Genomic DNA, 23611 nt, shown 5'->3' with positions numbered 1-23611 from the left:
CTTCATTGGTTCTCCACTTGTAAGGTAACTCCCTTCTCTTCATGTGCCAATATATGTTTATGCCTGTATCTGTAATTTTCACTCATGTATCTGAAGAAGTGGGTTTCTTACCCACGAAAGCTTATGCCCAAATAAATCTGTAAGTCTTTAAGGTGCCACTGGACTCCTCATTGTTTTTGAGCATTCATGTTCAGGGTAGAAAGATCTAGGTTTAGAGGTTCAGGCTGTCCTACAGGGGTTCAGACTATCCTGATAGAACTGTGTGAATGTGTGCCAATAACTCATTAATATAGGAGTTCTTTATCCATGCTGTGAATGTGTCCTGAATTTTCACAGCAAATTTGGCCATAGACCCTACTTCTGCGCTCATGGAATAGTTTGTGCTGCTACCCTATTAGGACCCAGTCCCCTTCCATTGACTTGTATTGGGCCCTTGGTAAGGAGGTATAAACTCTTTGAAATGGACTTCTTTCTTTCTCTCGCTCTCTTCCTCTCCTCCCTCCCCAACCCCCCGCCCCCATACCCTCAGGTATACACAGTATCCACCATTTTTTTCTGTCTTGTGCTGGTCTGTTCAGAAATAAATGGTGGAAACTGGTGGATGCCGTGTACACCTGAGGGTGCGGAAAGATGACGCTTCTTTCTCTAATCTGTGCAATGTTTCTCTAGATCAGGGATTCTCAACCTTTTTCTTTCTTGTCCCCCCCTCCCCCACATGCTCTAAAATTTCCATGGCCCAGCTGTTTCAGGGTTTCAGGGGGCCCTGTGAAGTTAAGTTGCTCAGGCTTCGGCTTCAGCCCTGGGTGGTGGGGCTTGGAAACCCAGGCTTCAGCTCCATGCAGTGGAGCTTTGGCTTTCTGCCCTGGGCCACAGCAAGTCTAATGCTGGCCGTGCTTGGTGGACCCCCTGAAACCTGCTTGGGGCCTCCCAGTGGACCCCGGCCCCCTGATTGAGAACCACTGCTCTAGATCACCCTCTTCTTTTCTTTCCAGGTGGTGTTCATATTATCACTTGCTGTGAGATTTCTGTTGGTAGCATCCTTAAAGCATGTCCTAAGTATGCCCATCATCATCATCATCTTACCATGTTTGGTGCTTCAGGTGATTTGGTCTACTTAGAATTTCTGTTTTTGCAAGAAACTCTTTCCAGTGAATTCCGAAGATCTGCAGGCATTTACTTTGGAATGAGCTGATCTTCTTATCAGTTTCTGTTGTAGATATCCACAGTTGCTCCATAAAGGAGAACAGACATTATGCTGGTGGTAAAAATTCATATTTTTGTGTTAGTGCCAATCATGCCACTTTTCATAAACTTGAAAAGATTTGGAAAGTTGTTTGCTGATTTTGATATTCATTGTGTGACATCAAGCATGTTATCACCATCATTGCTTATCTCATTCCATAGCTAGGTAAAATGATTTACTTCTAGTGTTTCTCCATCTACTCTGGTTGCTTTGGGGACCTTGACAGCCATATATTGTGCCTTTCCAGTTTTCACCTTCCAGCATCCAGACAAGAGAACCACAGCAACAGAGCATTTTGAGGCACTCAGGGTTACAAGACAGGCAGTGACACAACCCCTCACCAGTCTGGATTGCACCCCAGAACGTGACAATGAGGTTAACAGCCCCATATACAACCTTAGGTCTGTGGCTCCATATTGATTATTTGGGGCTGTCCACATGTGGATGCCCCCCCCATCCTACATTTGGTGGTTGGGCTTGGTAGCTTTGGATGCCCCCGCACTGACAGTGACTATTTAAAAAAACCATAACAGATAAATGTTGGAAAAGATGTTGCATATTCTGAATTTTGCTTAAAAACCATAATAAGGACTTAATATTGTTCCAGCCCTACTCAAGTGAGAGCATTATGAAATGGCCTTAATTACATATTTCTTGTGCAGTCTATGTGCATTCATGCATATGTCAGCATTTGGTGCCAACTGTACAGCTGAGAAATGAAGCCTTTGCTGTGATCCCTGTAGATGTTCATTTTCTGTGCAGAGATGGAGGAACATGGCTCACTAGAAATGCATTAAATGGCTGACTTCCACAGCTTTCTGTATCTTGCTGCAGCGAGCAGTTAGGCAAACAGTATTTTACTTTACTTTATTTTTTAAAAATGTGGTTAATGTTTTGGGGCTGTGTAGAACCATGCTTAGGTTCTGAGCCTGATTTTGTCCTCAACCCTGATTAACTTCCTCTCTCCTTCCCTCTCACTCCCCCCCCCCCCCAAAAAAAAAAAGGCTACTTTTCACCTAAAATTTCTCCCTACTGGTTTTCCTAGCTTGAGAGGATTTCTTAAAAGGTGAGGTTACTTGGAGAAGTTGTCTTGTAGATATGAGAGTTTGAAAACTGATAAGCTTCTGTTGTTGGAAAAATCTTCATGCATTCTTTAGAATATAATTGGCCAGCTACTCATCTCAGTGGAGCTATGCCAATTCACACCACTTGAGAATGTGGCTCCATATCTCAAATGGCTTGTTCTAGAACCTCCAGGACAAAATCCTGAAGTCGTTACTCAACTTCTTCCAGTTACATGCAGCTCACTGAAGTCAGTAGGACTTTTGGCTGAGTGATGGATGACTAACCCAGGGACAACTGGGTGAAATTCTACAGCCTGTGTTATACAGGAGGTCAAACTAGATGATCTAATGGTCCCTTCTGGCCTTAAAATCCATGAATCTGTGAAAAACTGAGTAGTCTCCAGATTTGTTTTATGACGTTGTCCTCAATGATGACTAGAGCCTCTGTGCTCTAAGTTTGGAAGGTTGTATGATTAGTTTTAAGTATTTGCTATGAAACTTGGAACCTTTGCCTCATGCGCAGCACAAATTGACTATAGATGTCTCGGTGCTAAAAAAACTGAAACTGATGGGCTAAAGTACCTAATGTACTATGATCATTTCCTGCGGATACAGAACAAAGTGAAGATTTTCTGATGAGCCGTGACTCGAATTACCTGGCTTTCAGATGTTTGTGTTTTGAGCCCTGGAGTGCAGATTACTTATATGGGAACATATGTTTGTAATTTTATGGCCCATACACACCCTTCCTGCATGTAACGGGAAGAAAGGGATTTCAGTCCTATTTTGCAAACGTGTACATTAGTTAAGTGTTTGTGGTGCATAGTTTGATATCTGGTCTGTACCTAAATCATGTGGTTTCTGATAATGCTAGAAAGGTAAATGGAGTAGAGTGGAGTATCCATCTCATGGAGGGTAGTGAATAAAGACGGGGTCTTGTATATGAAGGATATAATGTGGACCATAAGTGGAGGTAGGTATTTGAGATGTGGTGGTATCCAGACTGCACCATTGGGCAGTAAGGATTCTTATCTACAGTTAAGAATGCATTCACAGTTTACAGGTCACTATTAATTTTTTTTCTGGACGGGATAAGTGGACAGGACTGTTACTGGTCCGTTCAAAATTAAATGTTGCATTTGTCAGAGTAAGGAAATCAAGTTAAAGATGATGTTGGAAATGTAACTGAATCTTTTCAGATTTTTTAGGCTTGGTTTTTAAGGTCTCCAGTTTTTCAGGCGCATATGTTAGCGTGTAGTTATCTTACTGCCAGGTTGTGGCCCTACATGTTCATTTTTTTTAAATTAACTGTAGCAATTTTAATAATAATTTTTTTAAATTAATGTAGATCTTTTACAGCCTCAACTTTCTCCTAAGGTGTTTCTAAATCATTTGGAATCAGTCAGCTTATATGTATCTTGCAGAAGTAGAAGCCAATCTGTGAGAGTGCCAAGTTGTAGAAACAAATCCAACATATGTTTTGTTGTTCTTGGATGAAGGGAGCTGAATATTACTCAGTATAAATATAAAATCTAATTGCTATTCAACTATTCTTTAAAAAAAATTAAAAATGGTAAAGTGAATTTATTGTTAAGAACCAGACTGACAATCACTGAGGCTGACTTCCTGTGTTTATCAACACAAGAGGAACAGTATGGGCAAGATAAGTGCAAGCTTCTTCCTGCCATCCTAGATGGACATCCCATAAGGATGAGAGGATAGTTCAGTCTCTAGGCATATTCAGCCTTGGCCTGTCTGGGGAGGCTGCCAGTAAGAATACCAGTTGTGATATTGGTTGCTGTGACATATATATCTGACATTTAGGAAATGGATGGAGACCACCAGATGTATGATAACAGTTTTTGGTCACGGTCAACTTTGGCCAGATTTATTCTAGTAACCTAGAGGTGGAAGTTTTTGTATCTCATTTCCAGCCCTTTGAGCCATCCAATCCTACATAGTTTAGTGTAAGAATGTCAGGCAAATAAAATAGGGTGAGCAGAGTGTTAATCAGAGAATAGATAATTTACATAAGTAATGAAATCATTTGAGATGGTTCTTCAAAAGATAACTAGTTAAATCCAAATCTATTGATAATCCTTGGGGAATAAGAGTAACTTGAAACTGACTATATAGTTTACGACATTTTACATAGGAATAATAACTCTTCAAAGTAAAGTTAAAATAAAGTAAAATTTATTTAGTCATAATAAATTCAAGTATTAGGAAGTAAATCCGGATGTGGTTATGACAGAATTATTATAACTGTAATCTTATCCTATTAAACACAATAGTGTAATTCACAGTGAGTAATCAATGAGTTTCTTTTAAAATTAATTCTTTCTTCAAATGATCTGAATAAAATTGTTTATTTTTTGTTATCTGATAAATAAATGCATCAGAATCCAGTATATTTATGGGAGTAAATACAAAGGTTCTGCCCCTTGCAATTTGCCTTTGAAAGCTGTGAGAGAGAAATGCTGTCTGGTAGTTGATTCTCTTTTATAAACCACTTAATCTTTTTGCAGATAATGTCAAGAAAAGACAAACTCTTTTTATACAACGTCTTTTAAAGAATGCTTTTAAATTAAAGGGCTTAATCTGGTAATTATGTGAATGCTGGACTAGACACCACAGTGTTACATTGGATCATCAACTAAGGCTTTAGCTGATGAATATACAAAACTATTGGTTGCAAATCACGAGCAGGACTCCATATTTAAGGCCTCCACTGTGTATTCTGTTACCAGGTCTGTGACATTTACTTATTAACCATCATGTTGATTTTAGTTATGGAGTCAGACATTTGTAGAGACACCATTTTCCTTTGTATCTGTGGTGCAGTCGGGTCTTGCTTTGGTGTAAGAAATACAGTATACATGTGTGTGAATGTTTAAATGCACAGTAGAGTATACATTTTATAAATGAAATTAGTTTATAATTTAAATAAAACTTGATTTCATTCTCCAACTGTCATGTGTAAATGTTTTTTCTTGTAATTTTAATATGGGGCAAATGAAAATGTCTGGTTTTGTTAATTCTTCTTAATTGATACATTTCATCATCAGCTAAGATACTAGCGAATACATGCACCATAAGTTTTCATTACTGAAGAATGGGAAGGACTTCTCGTTTAAAACGTGTCCCCAAAATTCCTGCAGAAGGCTGAACTGAAAATCCTTTATGTATACTGCACATACAGTTACGATTCCAGTTTGGCCATTGTGGATGAATAAGTTGCTAATGGTAACAGCTAAAAGGCATGAGATTGAATACTTGTGGTGAAATCCTTACCCCACTGAAGGCAATGACAATACAGTAACTCCTCGCTTAACGTTGTAGTGATGTTCCTGAAAAACGCGACTTTAAGCGAAACGATGTGAAGTGAATCCAATTTCCCCATAAGAATTAATGTAAATGGGGGTGGGGGGATTAGGTTCCAGGGAAATTGCCCGCAGCAATCAGCTGGTTTGCAGCATTCAGGCGGCTGGGGGGAGGAGCAAGGATGTGGCGCGCAGTCTCCCCACTCCCTCCCCTGCCTCCTGACCACCACAAGACTGCTGATTGCGTGGGCAGGAGGTGGGGGGGAGCAGGGGGAAGGCGCTGATCCGCAGGGTATGCCAGCGGGTAGGAGGCACTGGTGGGGGGCGCGTAGGGGGGATGCCAGCCATGGACAAAGCAGGCTGCCAAATGGCATTATAGCAGGGCATTGCACAGCTTTAAACGAGCATGTTCTGTAATGGAGCAGGGACGTAACATCGAAACAACGTTAAGCGAGAGGACGGTAAGTGGGGAGTTACTGTACTCCACTGGTTTTAGTGGGGCTAGGATTTCATCCTTGGTTCTTCTACTTTGTCTCTAAAGCTTTTGTGTGCAAGGCCTTGACATGGGAATATGGAACGCACAAGGAGGGGGAAAAAAGCCTTCCATTTCCTAAACCTTTGTGTGGGCCAGGTACAGTCTGCCTCTAAGTTATTTACTTTCCAATGTACACACGGCAAATAGCATAAGTGTGAAAAGAAATTCTGAAATTCCATAGCAAAGAAACATAGATCTAGGATCTTTAAGTCTTGTTTTCAAAGTACGTACTTCTATCATGTTTTGTTAGTGTGGAAGCACTATACCCTTAGAATTCTGTGTATTTGGCTACTCACAGTGTATGACAGCTAAACTTGATTTTCTATTCAATACATAAAGTCTGTTGCATTGTTAAATTGGTATTTCAGCTTAAAGACAGGATATTTTAAGTCAAGTCAGTTGCATTTTTGAGCTAAATCTTCCCTCTGTCAAAAATACTTTTTAGTATGTGCCATATATTATATAGTGTATTTCTTGCAAGTGTTTTACCAGGCACTTTACACATGACTGGAAAATGCAACAGTAAGCTAATGATAAACAAAACGAGTGTCTCCTGCTTTGTGCTGACTATATAGTTCAGTAGAGCAACTCTGCACTCACAAAGATCTTGCTGAAATCATCAAGCAGCGGATAACTGAGCAAATACAATTATTGAGCAGAACTTCAGTGAAAGTAACATGCTGTCACTGAAAGACATATTTAAGTCTTTTCAACATGCATCTGTGATGTGTTTGGAGAATATTATTGACAATAGATCATGCTTTAAGTAATTAATGGTGATCACAGATACTTTTATTTGGGCATAAGCTTTCGTGGGTAAAAAAAAGCACTTCTCCGTGCATCTGAAGAAGTGGGTTTTTTACCCACGAAAGCTTATGCCCAATAAATCTGTTAGTCTTTAAGGTGCCACCAGACTCCTCGTTGTTTTTGTGGATACAGCTAACATGGTTACCCCTCTGATCCATAACAGATACTTTTGCAACTGTAAAGTATTGTCAAACATTTTTTCCCCATGTTATATTTATTTGGCTTACAGATACTTTGTGTCCAGCTTTTGAATAGGGACACGCATAATTTAGGAACACGACTTAAGATTTTAGCTCAGGAGAGCTACAGGGATTCCTTTTCTAGAATAGGAAACCTGAAAACTTCACCTGACTCTCATATTGACCTTCCTTTTGCTCCCCCAGAGCCCCTAGTGCAGTGTTTTTCGAACTGTGGGTCGCGACCCACTACTGGGTCACGGCTTGTAAGGCACTGGGTCGCCTTGCTCTGGTCAGCACTGCCGACTGGGACGTTAAAAGTCCTCTCAGTGGTGCTGCCCCGCTAAGGTAGGCTAGTGCCTACCTGTTTGGAAACCGCGCTGTGCCCTGGAAGCGGCCAGCAGTGGGTCTAGCTTCTAGGCAGGGGGGCCACGTGGCTCCGTGCGCTGCCCCGAGCACTGGCTCCAATGGGAACTGCGGGGGGGGCCAGTGCCTCAGGCGAGAGTCGCGCAGAGAGAGATACCTGAGCTGGATGCCGTGGGGCAGGCACCGCTGGTCAGTAGAGCCTTGCGCGGTTGTATCTGCAGCCAATCTGCTATCCGCAAGAATGGTCTGCAGATAGCCATGGATTTTCTTGGCTCTAGGGAAGGGCCAAATCTCAAATAAGCAATTGAATCAACTGGGAAAAAAATATGAGAGTTCTAAAAGTGAGGCTTAATTTTACTAAGAAATCCTGTCAACCACCCCGGGTGTGGCCGAGGCTCCAACTCTCAGCTCCAGGCGGCGACTCCCCTGCCAGCCTGGGATTTAGGAGCACCCCCACCAGTACTGGGGGGGCTGAAGAATCCTTAGGAGCAGAGGTGAGGCTGGGGGCTGCAGGGAGGCAGAAGTGAGAAGGATGAGACCTGGTGGGGGGCGGGGCTGTATTGATGGTGGGTTCTGAGCAAATGGGGTGAGTGCTGGGAGGGTCAACTGATGACAGTGGGGGTTGATGGGGTAGGGGGGCTGAACTGATGGGGTGGTGATGATGGGGACTGAACTAAGGGGGGGTTGGGTGGGGACAGAACTGATGCAGGGGACTGGGAGACAGGATTAATTGCTGGGCCAGAAATGGGCACAGGAGGGGGTGAGAGCTCCTACAGCAGGGGCCAAAATCACCTTATCCAGTTAGGTTGCCAGGTGTTTGGTTTTCGACCAGAATGCCCACTTGAAAAGGGACTTGGGGAAGGAGTTGGAATATTGGCAGGGAGGGGACAGAGTTGGGGTGGGGACTTTGCGGAAGGGGTTGGAATGGGAATGGGGGTGGGGAAGGGGTGGAAAGAGGTGCGGCAGGGGTGGGGCCTCATGGAAGGAGTGGAGTGGGAGTGGGCCTGGGGTCAGAGGGGGGTCGAGCACCCACGGGAAAGAGGGGAAGTCGGCGCCTATGGCTCCCGGAAGCAGCCGGCATGTCCCTGAGGCCCCTAGGCACAAGGGTGGCCAGGTGGCTCAGCGTGCTGCCCCCACCCACGGGCTCCGCTTCCGCAGCTCCCATTGGCCAGGAACGCTGCCAGTGGGAGCTGCAGGGGCAGCACCTATGGGTGGGAGTGTCGCGTGGAGCCGCCTGGCTGCCCCTGCTCCTAGGGGCCTCAGCCCCGGAGCACCCACAGAGTCTGTGCCTATGCTGGGAGCCACCTGAGGTAAGCACTGCCTGGAGCCTGCACCCCTTGCCCCATCCCGCACTCCAACCCCCTGCCCGAACCGTGAGCACCCTGAGCAACCTCCTTCACCCCAAACCCTCATCCCCGGCCCCACTCAGAGCCCTCGCCCCGAGCCATAGCCCTCACACCCCGCGCATCCCAACACCCTGGCCCAGCCTGGAGCCCCCTCCCGAACCCTGAACTCCTCATTTCTGGCCCCACCCTGGAGCCTGCACCCCCAGCTGCAGCCCTCACCCCCCTCCACTCCAACCCCCTGCCCCAGCTCGGAGCCCCCCCCACATCCCAAACTCCTCATCCCTGGCCCCACCCCAGAGCCCGCACCCCCAGCCAGAGCCCTGACCTCTCCCGCACCCCAACCTCCTGCCCCAGCCTGATGAAAATGAGCGAGTGAGTGAGCGATGAAAGGAGGGGGATGGAATGAGTGGTGGCGGGGTCTCAAAGAAGGGGCGGGGTAGGGTGGGCCTTGGGGAAGGGGCAGGGCAAGGGTGTTTGGTTTTCGGCAATCAGAAAGTTGGCAAATCTATATCCAGTAGTTGTGTGAGAGTGGGCAATACTAATTGTCACATGCACACACCCTGGGGATGGACGGGGGAGTTAAAAAATCAAGAAACTGATCAAAAAAACATAATGTACTCTTTTTTTAAAAAAGGTCATGATTTTGGGGCCAATTTCATGATTTTTTGGAGTCTGACTCATAATTTTTGATCTCTTGAAGTTGGCAATACTGTTTAGGTAGGTTCTGTATTTTTTTCTGAAGGATTTTTGTGGATTTGTTTAGAGTGGATATCCTGAAAAATATACAGAAATTCTCGAGAAAGAACTGTGGAAACTTCTAGCTGCGGCTTTGATCTCTACAATGTCTGTTTCCCTGGGTGTCTGGCTGCACCTCTGACCTTCCTGTCTTGATACATATGGTTAGGCTGACAGTATGGCCGCCTTCTGCTTCATTATTTCATATTTTAAAACTTCAGTGCAAGGCATTTAAAAGAAATAATTACAATTTGTTCATGGCTTATGTCAGAGCAAATGAGGGAAATGATTTCACATTGCACTGAAATTTTCCTTTAAAATTGTCTTCACCATAGTACCAGAGTGCTCTCCTGCAAAGCAGTTCTTTTCTTCTCTGCAGTCTCTCTCCTCTACCAGCTGGTCTGCCTGTCCTCAGTATTCAAGCAGGTACTCAGTCTACATTCCAGACATAAGCACTTCTTTTAGAAATGCCTATTTTCTACAACAATCTTCTTGGAGCAGCAGGAAAATGCAGATTGTCCAGTCAATCAGGTTTGAAATAATGGACCAAGTGCATCTTTACCAGGGATGGATTGGGCCCACAGAATTAGAAAGGAGAATAAGGGAATAGGAGAGTCACAGCTGTTTGGAAAACACATCTGTAGATATAGATGATATAGAAATAGATGAATTCAGTGGCCTATGGAACCTATGGGAAATTATTCCGTAACCGGGTTTTGTCCTTAAGGTTCACTAATTTTATTTTTCCATTCTGAATTGCTTCCTTTCAAAAAGAACATTTGAAACTTCAGGGGAAAGAAAAGGAGTACTTGTGGAAAGAGTCATTTTAGTGGATCAGATGGAATGCTGTAAGTTGCCCTACACATTTCATATCAGACATTTGTGATTTTGCAGTTAAGACTGGTCTAATTAGATGCTGTGTAAAAGATATGGAGCCTGATTCTGGTCACAGTTATGCTTGTTTTACACACGTGTAATTCCATTGACTTCAGTGGAGTTATTCCTGATTTATGCCAGTGTACAGGCCTGATCAAAAGCATGTGGAAGTCAGTGGGAGTCTTTCTGTAAACTTAAAGCCTGATCCAGAGCCTACCTAAGTGAGATCAGAATCCGTCCCCTAGTGCTACTGCAGAAATATTCCTACCATGTAGTGTGAGGCCTAATCAGGCTTTTTTCACCCTTTTTCTGTGTCTGTTTATTGACGTGGGCAGAAACAGCTTTAAGTTTCTCAGGCTGAAAACGATCTATTTTCAGCGTTTTCTACTAGAAAACTGTCATCCGCAAAAGGTAAAATGCCATAAATGAGGGAGCATGATTTTTTTAAAGGCCTTCCCAGAACAGCTTGTTTCATATTCTTTCATCTGTTGGCATCTTAAAATAACAGAACTGATTCCTTCCCACCTTTTGTAAAGGTCACATAGCTCACAAAAGTTCCAGTAACGGTATCTTATATAACCACTAGCTATCTCTGTGTAAAATAAGGGGATTGTTGCAATTCCCTTTGGTGGAAATCTCCAGGGGTTGGTGTGGGGAAATTAACCACACTTTTTATTCTAGGATATTTGGCTGGAAAGCAAGCACATCTCATTCAGAGAACAGTAAAGTTCAATTTGTGTTTCCATGAGATGGATTTTTTTTGTCAGCTGCAACGTGTAAAATGCTGATGGAATGAACCTGGACTCAGTAAAACCATTCATATATCCTTTAAAATATATATAGCAATAGGTTTTGTAACATGAACTCAAGGCAGGGTAATAAGAGTGCTTTGCTGTGGTTGCTGTGCCATTGTATTCCATTTTCATTTGTCAGTAGGTGGCACCAGATAGCTAGGCCAAATCCAGAGACCCTGTCTGGAGTTGCTTCTGATTCCCTATTAGATTGCTCAAGGAGTTTTTGTTTGCTGTACTGGCCATTGGCTGTAGGTGTTAAATACTTCATTAATGACCACTATGCTGTTTGGGACCCTTTATTGTGTGATAATGATTTAGCAATAATGACAGTCAAACTCTACTTTGTCATATTTCTCTGTAGAGCTAAATCATCATATAAACATCCAGATGCCTAATGTTGCTTTTGTTATGGCATGATAAGCTTTAAAAAATGTAAGATATGTAACTACTGTATGTCATAGTCAGGTCTTGGGTGTTAAAATATTGGGCCTGATCCTGCTGTCCTTACTAAAGCCTACTGAAGTTAATATGCAATGCCTGAGAAAGGACTGCAGGCCTCAGTCCAAAATCAGTTTGCTATGTAATTCTGTATTGTTGTAATGACCTGTCTTGTATTATAGAATTTGTGGAGGGGAGGGGAATCATATATATCAATTAAATTCGATTTTTTAAAAATGTGTTGACATTTTCTATTCCTGTGTAGTACATATTGGATTTCCCCATGCCCTGACCCTCTTTTTCATATTTTTATGAGTATAATTTCTATCAGTGTCGTTCCTTTATGAAAGGAAATGGTGCACTGGATTTTATATTTACTTTTCATCTTTTACATAATTATTTAAAGATTTACAGCAAATATTTTTTGGGGCCCAGTTCCTTAGAAATATTCAGTCCACATATGCACAGTTTGTTTGTAATTGATATACTTTTCTCTAGCAAAGTACGGTACTTTTCTGATCAAAAGCAGATGTTACACCCGCATCTCTGTGGAGGTGCAAGGCAGCACATCCACAGAGGGGCATAAATGAGAAGTAAGAACCTGTTTATATCCCTGCAGAGTCTCCCTGGGCCTTAGGTTTGGGTGTGCAGGGGTAAACCATTCTTGCACGCTCAGGACTCTAGCCCATGCAGGTGGGCAGGGGAGCGAATAGAGCCTGGGCTCGATCCACCCAACACTCTGGCCACTGGCAAAAGGTGGGTAATAAATATGCTGTTGGTATAGGACCAGTAGAAAATGGGGATCCCCCCACCCTTATGCCTCTGGAGGGCTGATTCCTTCCTTACACTGTTCCTGTGATGGCATCAGTGAGCTTTTGTGTTAAAAGTATACTGCAATCCTTAGTCGTGCTTGTAAAATGCTTTAAGATCCGTGGATGGAAGACAGCATAGATGTGCTAGATACCATCCTGCTGATTGCAGGAAAACAGCCTACTGTATTATTTATAGTACCTAATGCTGGTATGCTACCATTTTGTTGCTGAAATAAGTACAAGGAAATGGTGGTTAGTGTTGTATGTCACTGGACAGGATTCCAGGTAAATTCTCTGTGATAGTTATTTGATCAGACTTTACATATGCAGAAAGAAACATTTCTTCATCTTCATATTAAATGTTCCTGCTTGTCAAAACACTCATCTAATGAGTTTACATGAGTTTGGTTTTTAATTTTTGACATGTAGTCTGCACCTTTTTGGAAATGTGTCTAGGTCTTTTTTTGCACATTAGGTTTTTTGTACCTAACACATCTGGAGTTCATGTTTTACAGTCATGTTTCACAGGTATAAAATGCAAACAAATTCCCTTTGAAAATAAAAACTATGAAAATGTCTTATTGTGCCATTTAGCATGTTCCATTCCCTTGGTTGAGAGTCATGATGACCTTATTTATTTTTTACTGGAAGTAAATATTATTCAGTGGATTTCAGTAAGGATGGTAGGCTGTTAAGACTTCTGAATTATATTGGAGCTGTTTCTTCAGTTTACCAAGTGGAACCCAAAGAGTTTGAAGCTGAAAGTCCTGAGTTTGAATCTTATTGCGACTTTTTAATGTATGTGTATAGTTTTAAGCGATCACATTATTTTTTCCTTTCTACAGAGCTGTTTAAGGAGAAGCTGATGCCAAGGATAGGTTAAGAAGGTTCAAGATGACAACAACAGTAGCGACAGACTATGACAATATTGAAATCCAACAGCAATACAGTGATGTGAATAACCGCTGGGATGTTGATGACTGGGACAATGAAAATAGTTCTGCACGACTGTTTGAGCGATCCCGTATTAAGGCTCTAGCTGGTAAGCATTCAAGTGATGAGAACTCAGTGCAAGTAGGTAACAAAAAAAGATTTCCATTCAGTAGAAATCTGATGTGATACAAGTGAATTATTGCTTGATGTGACACTCCAATGTGTTTAAAATATTCCTCCTTGAGTTTTGCATGTATTTGCCCCTATTAAAAACATTACATTGCCTGCCTGAAAGTACCAGTGCCCAAGACTCAAAGCGCTAATATAAATGAGTAGAAGACCTTATTTATTTCATATGTAGTGTCTTGGGAGGAGACTACTATCAGTGTAGGGCCTTTGTGACATGCCCTTAGCAGTGGCTCCCACTTGGACTACAGTCCTTCCTTACCATGTATGAACCAGGTTCAGTGCTTAATTTTGTAATGAAAGAGGTGCCGGGGCTCAAGCAATTTTTTTACATTCATAACTGATGCAGCAAACCCGGATGTGGCGGTTCTGTGAACTGCCAAGCTTGGAGGTGCTGGGGCTCAGCCCTGGGACAAATTAAGCACTGACCAGGCCCATTTCAGAACAGTTTCCTCTCCAAATCAGCCCATAAAAGTTGCCATGGAAGCAATACCCCTCTCCAGCCTCCTGCTAGCCTGAGAAGTAGGAGATTGAGATTCAGACTGAATAACTGACATACTGAGGGCCAAATTCTCTGCTCATTTTACACCCATTTAAGCTGCTTGATTTCAGTGGTGTTGCATGGAAGTAGTTGTAGACAGGTTTTGGCCCTTTATTTACCATCTTAGACTTCAAAGTGGTAGATGATAGAATCATAGAAGATTAGGATTGGAAGAGACCTCAGGAGGTCATCTAGTCCAACCCCCTGCTCAAAGCAGGACCAACCTCAACTAAATCATCCCAGCCAGGGCGTTGTCACCCCGGGCCTTAAAAACCTCTAAGGATGGAGATTCCACCACCTTCCTAGGTAACCCATTCCAGTGCTTCACCACCCTCCTAGTGAAATAGTTATTCCTAATATCCAGCCTAGACCTCCCCCACTGCAACTTGAGACCATTGCTCCTTGTTTTATCATCTGCCACCATTGAGAACAGCCTAGCTCCATCCTGTTTGGAACCCCCCTTCAGGTAATTGAAGGCTGCTATCAAATTCCCCCTCATTCTTCTCTTCTGCAGGCTAAATAAGCCCAGTTCCCTCAACCTTACCTCGTAAATCATGTGCCCCAGCCCCCTAATCATTTTTGTTGCCCTGTGCTGGACTCTCTCCAATTTTTCCACATCCCTTCTGTAGTGGGGGGCCCAAAACTGGACACAGTACTCCAGATGTGGCCTCACCACCTCATCATGTGGCCGAATAGAGGGGAATAATCACTTCCCTCGATCTGCTGGCAATGCTCCTACTAATGCAGCCCAATATGTCGTTAGCCTTCTTGGCAACAAGGGCACACTGCTGACTCATATCCAGTTTCTCGTTCACTGTAATCCCAAGATCTTTTCTGCAGAACTGCCGCTTAGCCAGTCGGTCCTCAGCCTGTAGCAGTGCATAGGATTCTTCTGTCCTAAGCATAGGTGCTGACTCTGTGGGTGCTCTGGGGCTGGAGCGCCCACGGGGAAAAATTAGTGCGTGCTCTGCACCCACCGGCAGCCATGCTCCCCGCCCCACCTCACTTCCTTCTCTGCCTCCACCTCCTCCCTTGAGCACGATGCGTCCCAGCTCCTCCGCCTACCTCCCAGCGCTTGCCGCTGCCAAACAGCTGTAGCAAGCTCCAGGAGGGAGGGGGGAAGAGTGGGAACGTGGCACGCTCAGGGGAGGACGCGGGGCCAGGGCGGGGATTTAGGGAAAGAGTCAAATGGGGCGGGGGGGCGGAGTTGGGGCGGGGACTTTGGGGAAGGGGTTAGAATGAGGGGGTGGAGTTGGGGTGGGTCACCCACTGACACCATTAGAAGTCGGTGCCTATGGTCCTAAGTGCAGGACTTGCACTTGTTCTTGTTGAACCTCATCAGATTTCTTTTGGCCAATCCTCCAATTTGCCTAAATTGCCCTTTATCCCTACCCTCTAGTGTATCTACCTCTCCCCTCAGCTTAGTGTCATCTGCGAACTTGCTGAGAGTCCCATTATCCATCCCATCATCCAGATTATTAATAAAGATGTTGAACATAACCGGCCCCAGGACCGACCCCTGGGGCACTCCGCTTGATACCGGCTGCCATCTAGATATCGAGCCATTGATCACTATCCCTTGAGCCCAACGATCTAGCCAGCTTTCTATTCACCTTGATACCAAACCTGGCTTTATATTATGTACTTTTGGTCACTGATGATAAAAGAAAATAATATTTTGATGATTTCCCCATTTCCTCAATCTTGATGGCCTAATCGGGATAAATTTAGTATTCTACTAAATTTGAAGAGCTCATATACTGTACTGTCCTTGGAATAAGCTAGAGAAGTTGGTCTGCTATAAATCTGAATCTATATGGCAGGCTGTGAGTAGCTTCTCTTCTGGTCCATTCTGGCCTATTTTCTACCTTATCATGTCCACACAAAGAGTGTAAAAGAAGAGGCTCCTTAATGCACCTTAACAATATCAACTGCCTCATTCATTGCCCACTGTAGTCAATGGACGTGCCCAAATACCTTCCTCTGGTTTAACTTTCCTTTTCCAGAGCCTGAAAGTGAAAATTCTCGGGCAGTCTGAGTCAGTTCCCCTGAATGTTTTGAATTCTTTGAAAAGGAGGGACTTAACCAGTGTGATTATTTGGCTAGATTATTCTGTCTGCTGAATGTTATAAGTATACTTTAAAATGTAACATTTCTAATCATTGTCTTGGAAATACATATAGATGCTTAATATTTTTAAACAGTTTTTCACACACAGCATTGTTGAAACAGAAGGTTTGTACCCGTTCTTCACAGAATACTTTAATGGGTGTATAAACTTGTCCTGCAACTCAAAATAAGTTCCTATCTCCATGTACAGAAGACACACATTATATTTTGGGAAATATGGACTTATTGCTTAAAAAACAAGACAACAGAAGGCCAAATTCTTTTGTCAGTTACACCAGTATTAAACAAGAGTAACTCCAGTGAAATAGTGGGGTTATTCCAGATTTACATGGAAGTAACTGATAACAATGTTAATCAGTTTGTTTATCCAAATGCACACAGTCAGAATCCAGAGTGCAGTAGTACCTGTCTTATTCTCACATTAACTTTCTTATTGTCTTTCTGAATAAACTGTTATGAAATGTCACTCTTAGCCACTTTGATTTACATTTTTTTACAAGGTAGGTGGTCTCTGGTGGATCATGCACATGCCCTTCTCGGCTAGAATATAACTTCTGATTAAATTTAAAGCAGTGTTTTGACTAGTCTGCTATGGAAGCAAGTCTAGGAATCAAAACTACTTCAGTTACATACATCAGATGGAAACCTTCACATTTTTTAAAATTTTGGCTCCATATTCAAATTATTTTGATTCATGGTCCCATAATGTATAACACAGCCAGCAACATTAATTTCTAGATCCTAAAGGAATCTGAAGGACAGTATAACTTTCACAGTTTCACAATCTCTTCTGTGAGCAAGATTTAAAACGCTCAAGCTGTTCTTAAATGGAGAAATGCTATATTTTGAGGCTTTTGCTATCAATAGTAAGTTTTGACAAAGATATACAATTATTTAAATTAATGAAGTTTCTAAAATTCATGCAGTTTCCTTTCTAACTACATTCTGATCATCATGCAAGTTGTATTTGACTTTATTTTTTTTTTGTTTAAAGGCATGTGGTTATTGCATATTAAAGTTTGCACATTAACTAAGTATATTTGAGTAGCAAAGATATTATGTCATGCCCTCTTAGCTCTGAGGCACTGTACTGCAAAGACATTTTTATGCACTCTGTAAATGATTTCTTGAATCCCATGGTAGCATGTCCACATTCCTGACCTCTGAACAAAATGCCTCAGTAGTGTGGGACATACTGTGAGCAGGAAAAATGGCTCAAAATGTGCTGAGGTTCCTGGTCATTGGAATTTTGATTAGAAGAACAATTACAAATACAACAATTGCTAATGTCTGAAAATATTTTATTTATAAAATTTATTTTAGCAAGGTATAGATACTATCTGCTTTTATTCATTAGGAGCAAACTCTGGGACGAATCCTGAAAGGTGCTGAGCACCTTCAGTCCACCTATTGACGTTAGTGGGAGTTGAGGGCTCATATCACCTTGATGTTTCTGAGGATCATACAGTATCAGGCTTAGAGCTGGGTGACAGGAATATGAAATAGTCCGTGCAGCTAAATAAAGGCCAGCTCTTGCAGCTCTTACTCTTGTGATTAGCCTGTTGACTTCAGAGGAACTACTTATGAAAGGGATGAGGCACTGGGTCTTAATCCTAAACTTTGTTACTTTCAGAAGACCTGTATTTTTTATTGACACGCTCAGATTACATCTGCCCAGTGTGAATTTGAAGTTATAGGGTAAATGTCTGCCCTGAAATGGTGAGATTTTTTTTAACTAATTTTTTTTTAAAATTAGGGCCTGATTCTGATCTAAGCGACACTGACTCAAATCAGCAGTGACTCCAGTGTGAGATCAGAATCAGGCCCTGTGACCTTTAAAGTTTGATATTACATAAGAAACAAATGGCATTTTACTACTACCAAGATACAATATTCTGCGTTTTACTTTTATCCAGTAGATTTGATGGTATTTTTCTTACAAATATTACTAGCAGGAATTAGGCACCTGATATAGCTCCCATTGAAGTCAGTTGTTTCAGTGAGTTCCATGGCAGCTAGATCACACCCTATCTGAGTAATAAATAATAAGCATGAAACAGTCACTTAAAGGAGATATAAGTAGGTACTTAAATAATTCAGATAATCTAAAAGAGACACCAGTTTCAAAGCAGAGCAGATTTGATATGCAGCTATATTTAAACATACTCACTTCTCTAGTAGGGGAATTGATTAGGGTTTTATGGGCATTACTCACCATTATTAGAATTTTTATACACTTTTGCCTCTTTGACTTTGCATTTATTGTTGGCATTGTGAGCACCTTGTGACACAGATGCTATGGCTACACTAGAGAGTTTACAGCAGTACAGCTACACTGATGCTGTCTGTGTAGCCGCCTTAAGCCGATGGGAGAGAGCTCTTCTGTTGAGTTAATCTACCCTTAATGAATGGTAGCAGCTGTGTTGGTGGGAGAAGCTCTCCCGCCAACATAGCACTGTCCACACCAGCACTTAAGTCAACGTAAGTTATGTTGGTCAGGTGATTGGCTAATTCACACCCCTGAGCAACATAACTTATGTCAACTTCAGCGGTAGTGTAATCATAGCCAGAGACTTGGCTTGTTCCTTCCACTGGTGCAGCACTGCTTGAAATACTGGCATCACAGAGCTTTATTTCAGATCAAAGGTTCTAGTTATAGTCTGAACCAATACTGCAGGCACCACTTCAAATACATTTTCCTCTTTCTCTGCCTGATGGATGACCTTTCTTCCAGTCTCGCCAGGCAGACATGCAGTTTCAAATTTTTAACAGGGAGTGAGGGTAGTTAACCATTAGAGTAGACAAATAAGGAATGTGAGGTCTTTAAACCATCACTCGAGGTCTTTAAACGAAGACTAATTCTTTTTCTGAAAGATATGCACTAGTTCAGTCATAAGTTATTGGACTAGATGCAGGAATTGCTGGGTAAAATACTATGGCTGTGTTGTGCAGCTGGTCAGACTAGATAATCATTGTGGTTCCTTCTGGGCTTGCAGTCCATGCATCTATAAAATTATTAGTATTGACACTACCATCTCAGAAATATTTAACTCCTTTTCATCTCTAGTCTCTGTTGGCAGATGTGTTTTTGCATCATTGGCAATGTACGTATTTACTTATTTGGCTGAGCCAGTCATCACCGTCATTGCAGGATGTGATAGAGAGAAGGGAAGGACCTCAACTGCTCCCATAACAGCTCATCTTTATGACTAAGCATACAGTAATGTGAACCGTTATTGTTGTTGCCAATAAGACCCCACACTCTTGAAAGAAAATACTTATACATAATTTTACTTCTTTTGATGCAGCAGAATTCACTGTTACCAACAGACAACACTTTGGCCAGAAATTAATCCTCCATCAGACTAGGCCTGTGTATCCTCACTGTTCTCTTATTAATCTGGGTAGTATATGGGATGGTTTTGTTGACCTGTTCCTCTTCCATTAAGCCTAAAGCTTGAACTGCTAATTATCCACCCAATCTTAGCTATCTCCAGTGATGCGTATATGGAGGGGATGGTGGGGAGAATTCTAGGCCTTTGTTATGATAGAAGTTAAAGATAAGTAAAATATATTCAAATCATCCATTCTCTCCCCACATCAGTTCAGAACCTTTAAATGAACTCTACAAGGTTCAGAGGTGTTCCTAGAAAACAAGAGCAGAGGTATTCTAGGACCCGATCAAATGTCCGTTGAAGTCAGTGCAAGTGTTTCCACTGATTTCATTGGGCTTTGGTACACAGCTTCACCAGAGAAAGAGTTCTTCTGTTCCCTTTTGTGTTTTTTAATCAAATCATCTATCTCCGAAAATATTTTATCCACCTGCTAGCTCCTCACCCTCTGCTAGCAAATTGAATTTAGATGAACACTGGCTCTTTCTGGATGTTCCGGATCAAAGAAGTTCACCAGATTATAGAGCAGGGTCCTTTTTCAATATGGCCATCTCCTGATGGCAACTATTTCTTTCCTGAAGTGATATATGAATGATAGGTTTCAGCGTGGTAGCCGTGTTAGTCTGTATCAGCAAAAAAAAACGAGGAATCCTTCTGGCACCTTAGAGACTAACGAATTTATTTCGGCATAAGCTTTTGTGGGCTAGAACCCACTTCATCAGATGCATGGAGTAGAAAATACAGTAGTAGATATAAATTAACAGCACATGAAAAGATGGGAGTTGCCTTACCAAGTGGGAGGTCAGTCTAATAAGATAATTCAGTTAACAGTAGGCTACCAAGGGAGGAAAAATTATTTTTGTAGTGGTAATGAGAATGGCCCATTTCAGACAGTTGACAAAAAGGTGTGAGTAACAGTGGGGGGAAATTTGTATGGGGGAAATTAGGTTTTGTAATGACCCAACCATTCCCAGACTTTATTCAGGCCTAATTTGATGGTGTCCAGTTTGCAAATTAATTCCAGTTCTGCAGTTTCACGTTGGAGTCTGTTTTTGAACTTTTTTTGTTGAAGAATTGCCACTTTTAGGTCTATTATTGAGTGACCGGAGAGACTGAAGTGTTCTCCTACTGGTTTTTGAATGTTGTAATTCCTGATGTCAGATTTATCTCTGAAAACTCATGGCGATCGGGGGAAGTCCCGGACGACTGGAAAAAGGCTAATGTAGTGCCCATCTTTAAAAAAGGGAAGAAGGAGGATCCTGGGAATTACAGCCTCACCTCAGTCCCTGGAAAAATCATGGAGCAGGTCCTCCAGGAATCAATTCTGAAGCACTTAGACGAGAGGAAAGTGATCAGGAACAGTCAGCATGGATTCACCAAGGGCAAGTCATGCCTGACTAATCTAATTGCCTTCTATGACAAGATGACTGGTTCTGTGGATGAAGGGAAAGCAGTGGACATGTTGTTCCTTGACTTTAGCAAAGCTTTTGACGCTGTCTCCCACAGTATTCTTGCCAGCAAGTTAAAGAAGTATGGGCTGGATGAATGGACTATAAGGTGGATAGAAAGCTGGCTAGATTGTCAGGCTCAATGGGTAGTGATCAATGGCTCCATGTCTAGTTGGTAGCCGGTATCAAGTGGAGTGCCCCAAGGGTCGGTCCTGGGGCCGGTTTTGTTCAATATCTTCATAAATGATCTGGAGGATGGTGTGGATCAGCAAGTTTGCAGATGACGCTAAACTGGGAGGAGAGGTAGATATGCTGGAGGGTAGGGATAGGATCCAGAGGGACCTAGACAAATCGGAGGATTGGGCCAAAAGAAATCTGATGAGGTTCAACAAGGACAAGTGCAGAGTCCTGCACTTAGGACGGAAGAATCCAATGCACCGCTACAGACTAGGGACCGAATAGCTCGGCAGCAGTTCTGCAGAAAAGGACCTAGGGGTTACAGTGGACGAGAAGCTGGATATGAGTCAACAGTATGCCCTTGTTGCCAAGAAGACCAATGGCATTTTTGGCTGTATAAGTAGGGGCATTGCCAGCAGATCGAGGAACGTAATCGTTCCCCTCTATTTGACACTGGTGAGGCCTCATCTGGAGTACTGTGTCCAGTTTTGGGCCCCACACTACAAGAAGGATGTGGAAGAATTGGAAAGAGTCCAGCGGAGGGCAGAAAAAATGATTAGGGGACTGGAACTCATGAGTTATGAGGAGTGGCTGAGGGAACTGGGGGTGTTTAGTCTACGGAGGAGAAGAATGAGGGGGATTTGATAGCTGCTTTCAACTACCTGAAAGGGGGTTCCAAAGAGGATGGCTCTAGACTGTTCTCAGTGGTAGCAGATGACAGAACAAGAAGTAATGGTCTCAAGTTGCAGTGGGGGAGGTTTAGGTTGGATATTAAGAAAAACTTTTTCTCTAGGAGAGTGGTGAAACACTGGAATGCATTACCTAGGGAGGTGGTGGAATCTCCTTCCTTAGAAGTTTTTAAGGTCAGACTTGACAAAGCCCTGGCTGGGATGATTGGCCCTGCTTTGAGCAGGGGGTTGGACTAGATGGCTTCCTGAGGTCCCTTCCAACCCTGATATTCTATGATTCTATGATTTGTGTCCATTTATTCTTTTGCATAGAGACTGTCTGGTTTGGCCAATGTACATGGCAGAGGGGCATTGCTGGCACATACTAATTTCCCCCTACTCTTACTCACACCTTCTTGTCAACTGTTTGAAATGGGCCACTCTCATTACCACTACAAAAGTGATTTTTCCTCCCTTGGTAGCCTACTGTTAATTGAATTGTCTCATTAGACTGACCTCCCACTTGGTAAGGCAACTCCCATCTTTTCATGTGCTGTGTATTTATACTTGCTACTGTATTTTCCATTCCATGCATCTGATGAAGTGGGTTCTAGCCCACGAAAGCTTATGCCAAAATAAGGACTCCTCATTTTTACATGAATGAGAGGAGCCCTAGATAACTACAGCTAAAGATCACCCAGGAACATTTAACTTTTTCAAGACATCTCCCTTTCTTCGAAGTGACAGGATAATTAGAAGATATATTTGACTAAGATTTGTACCTTGACACCTTCGTACACAAGGCATGCACTAGTAGGCTGTCATTGCCAGTCAAATGTTTATTAACTTTAGTTCTTCTGATCCTTATGATAGCATGTTGGCACCTTGATCCCTCTTTGGATGGACAAAATTGTATTCGCTCTAGCAGAACTGACTAGTCTTCCAAGTGGTATAGCGCTAGATTCCAACAAAATTAACATAGGGTCTTGTAACCAATGATATTTCCCATTATTAAATCTTAGGAAAGAAATTGTTTTCCAAACATGCTTATAGCGCTATGATTTAAGGACTGTAGGCTTTTTAGAAATGCATTAGATTAAACTTTGGAAGAGATTTCTTGCTTCAAAATTTCAGATGAAATTAAACATCAGATTAGTGAGAATCTATAGTCTCTCAACGTACCCTACATATAGAAGTGTCAGTCAGGTAAAAACTTAAAAATCACAAGCACCATATACCAGCCTTTCAGGATAGGGCCGATAACACAAAGATCCTTGAAAAGGGTAGTTTTATTTAGTTTTCCATAAATGGACAATGTCTTTAATTTCCCTTTTAGAGAAATGGAGCGCTTTGCTCAGTTTTGCTGTTAAGAATGGCTTTTCTTCTAAAATGATTAAACAGCTCTGGTTGTTACAACCATTTGAATACAGATACAGTGAGATTCATCATTAAGTCTGTGGAATTTTCTCCTGTCAATATACTGCTCTTTGTAAAATGCATATCTCCATGTTCCTGTTATCCTACCCTATCACAAAACAGTCTGATGTGCATCACAAATCCAGCATTAGTCTTACAGAACAGACCGTGATTCTTTGTGCACCCCTGTAAGTAATGGTAGTAA

The 23611-nt window shown here is 42.4% G+C and overlaps 1 protein-coding gene across 1 annotated transcript in view; it reads left to right on the top strand.

Moving 5' to 3' along the window:
• The first annotated feature begins 13409 nt into the window (after window positions 1-13409).
• The window catches only part of SPTBN1 (spectrin beta, non-erythrocytic 1), a 155378-nt gene continuing 145176 nt past the window's right edge, over window positions 13410-23611 (top strand). Inside the window, exon 1 of the mRNA XM_077813885.1 lies at window positions 13410-13557. Within this exon, the coding sequence (XP_077670011.1) occupies window positions 13410-13557 (148 nt within the window). The remainder of the gene's footprint in view (window positions 13558-23611) is intronic.

Source organism: Eretmochelys imbricata, chromosome 3, assembly GCF_965152235.1.
Source record: "Eretmochelys imbricata isolate rEreImb1 chromosome 3, rEreImb1.hap1, whole genome shotgun sequence".
Classification (NCBI taxonomy): domain Eukaryota; kingdom Metazoa; phylum Chordata; order Testudines; family Cheloniidae; genus Eretmochelys; species Eretmochelys imbricata.
The sequence above is the reverse complement of the archived record's forward strand: the minus strand, read 5'-3'. Positions and strand labels throughout refer to the sequence as shown.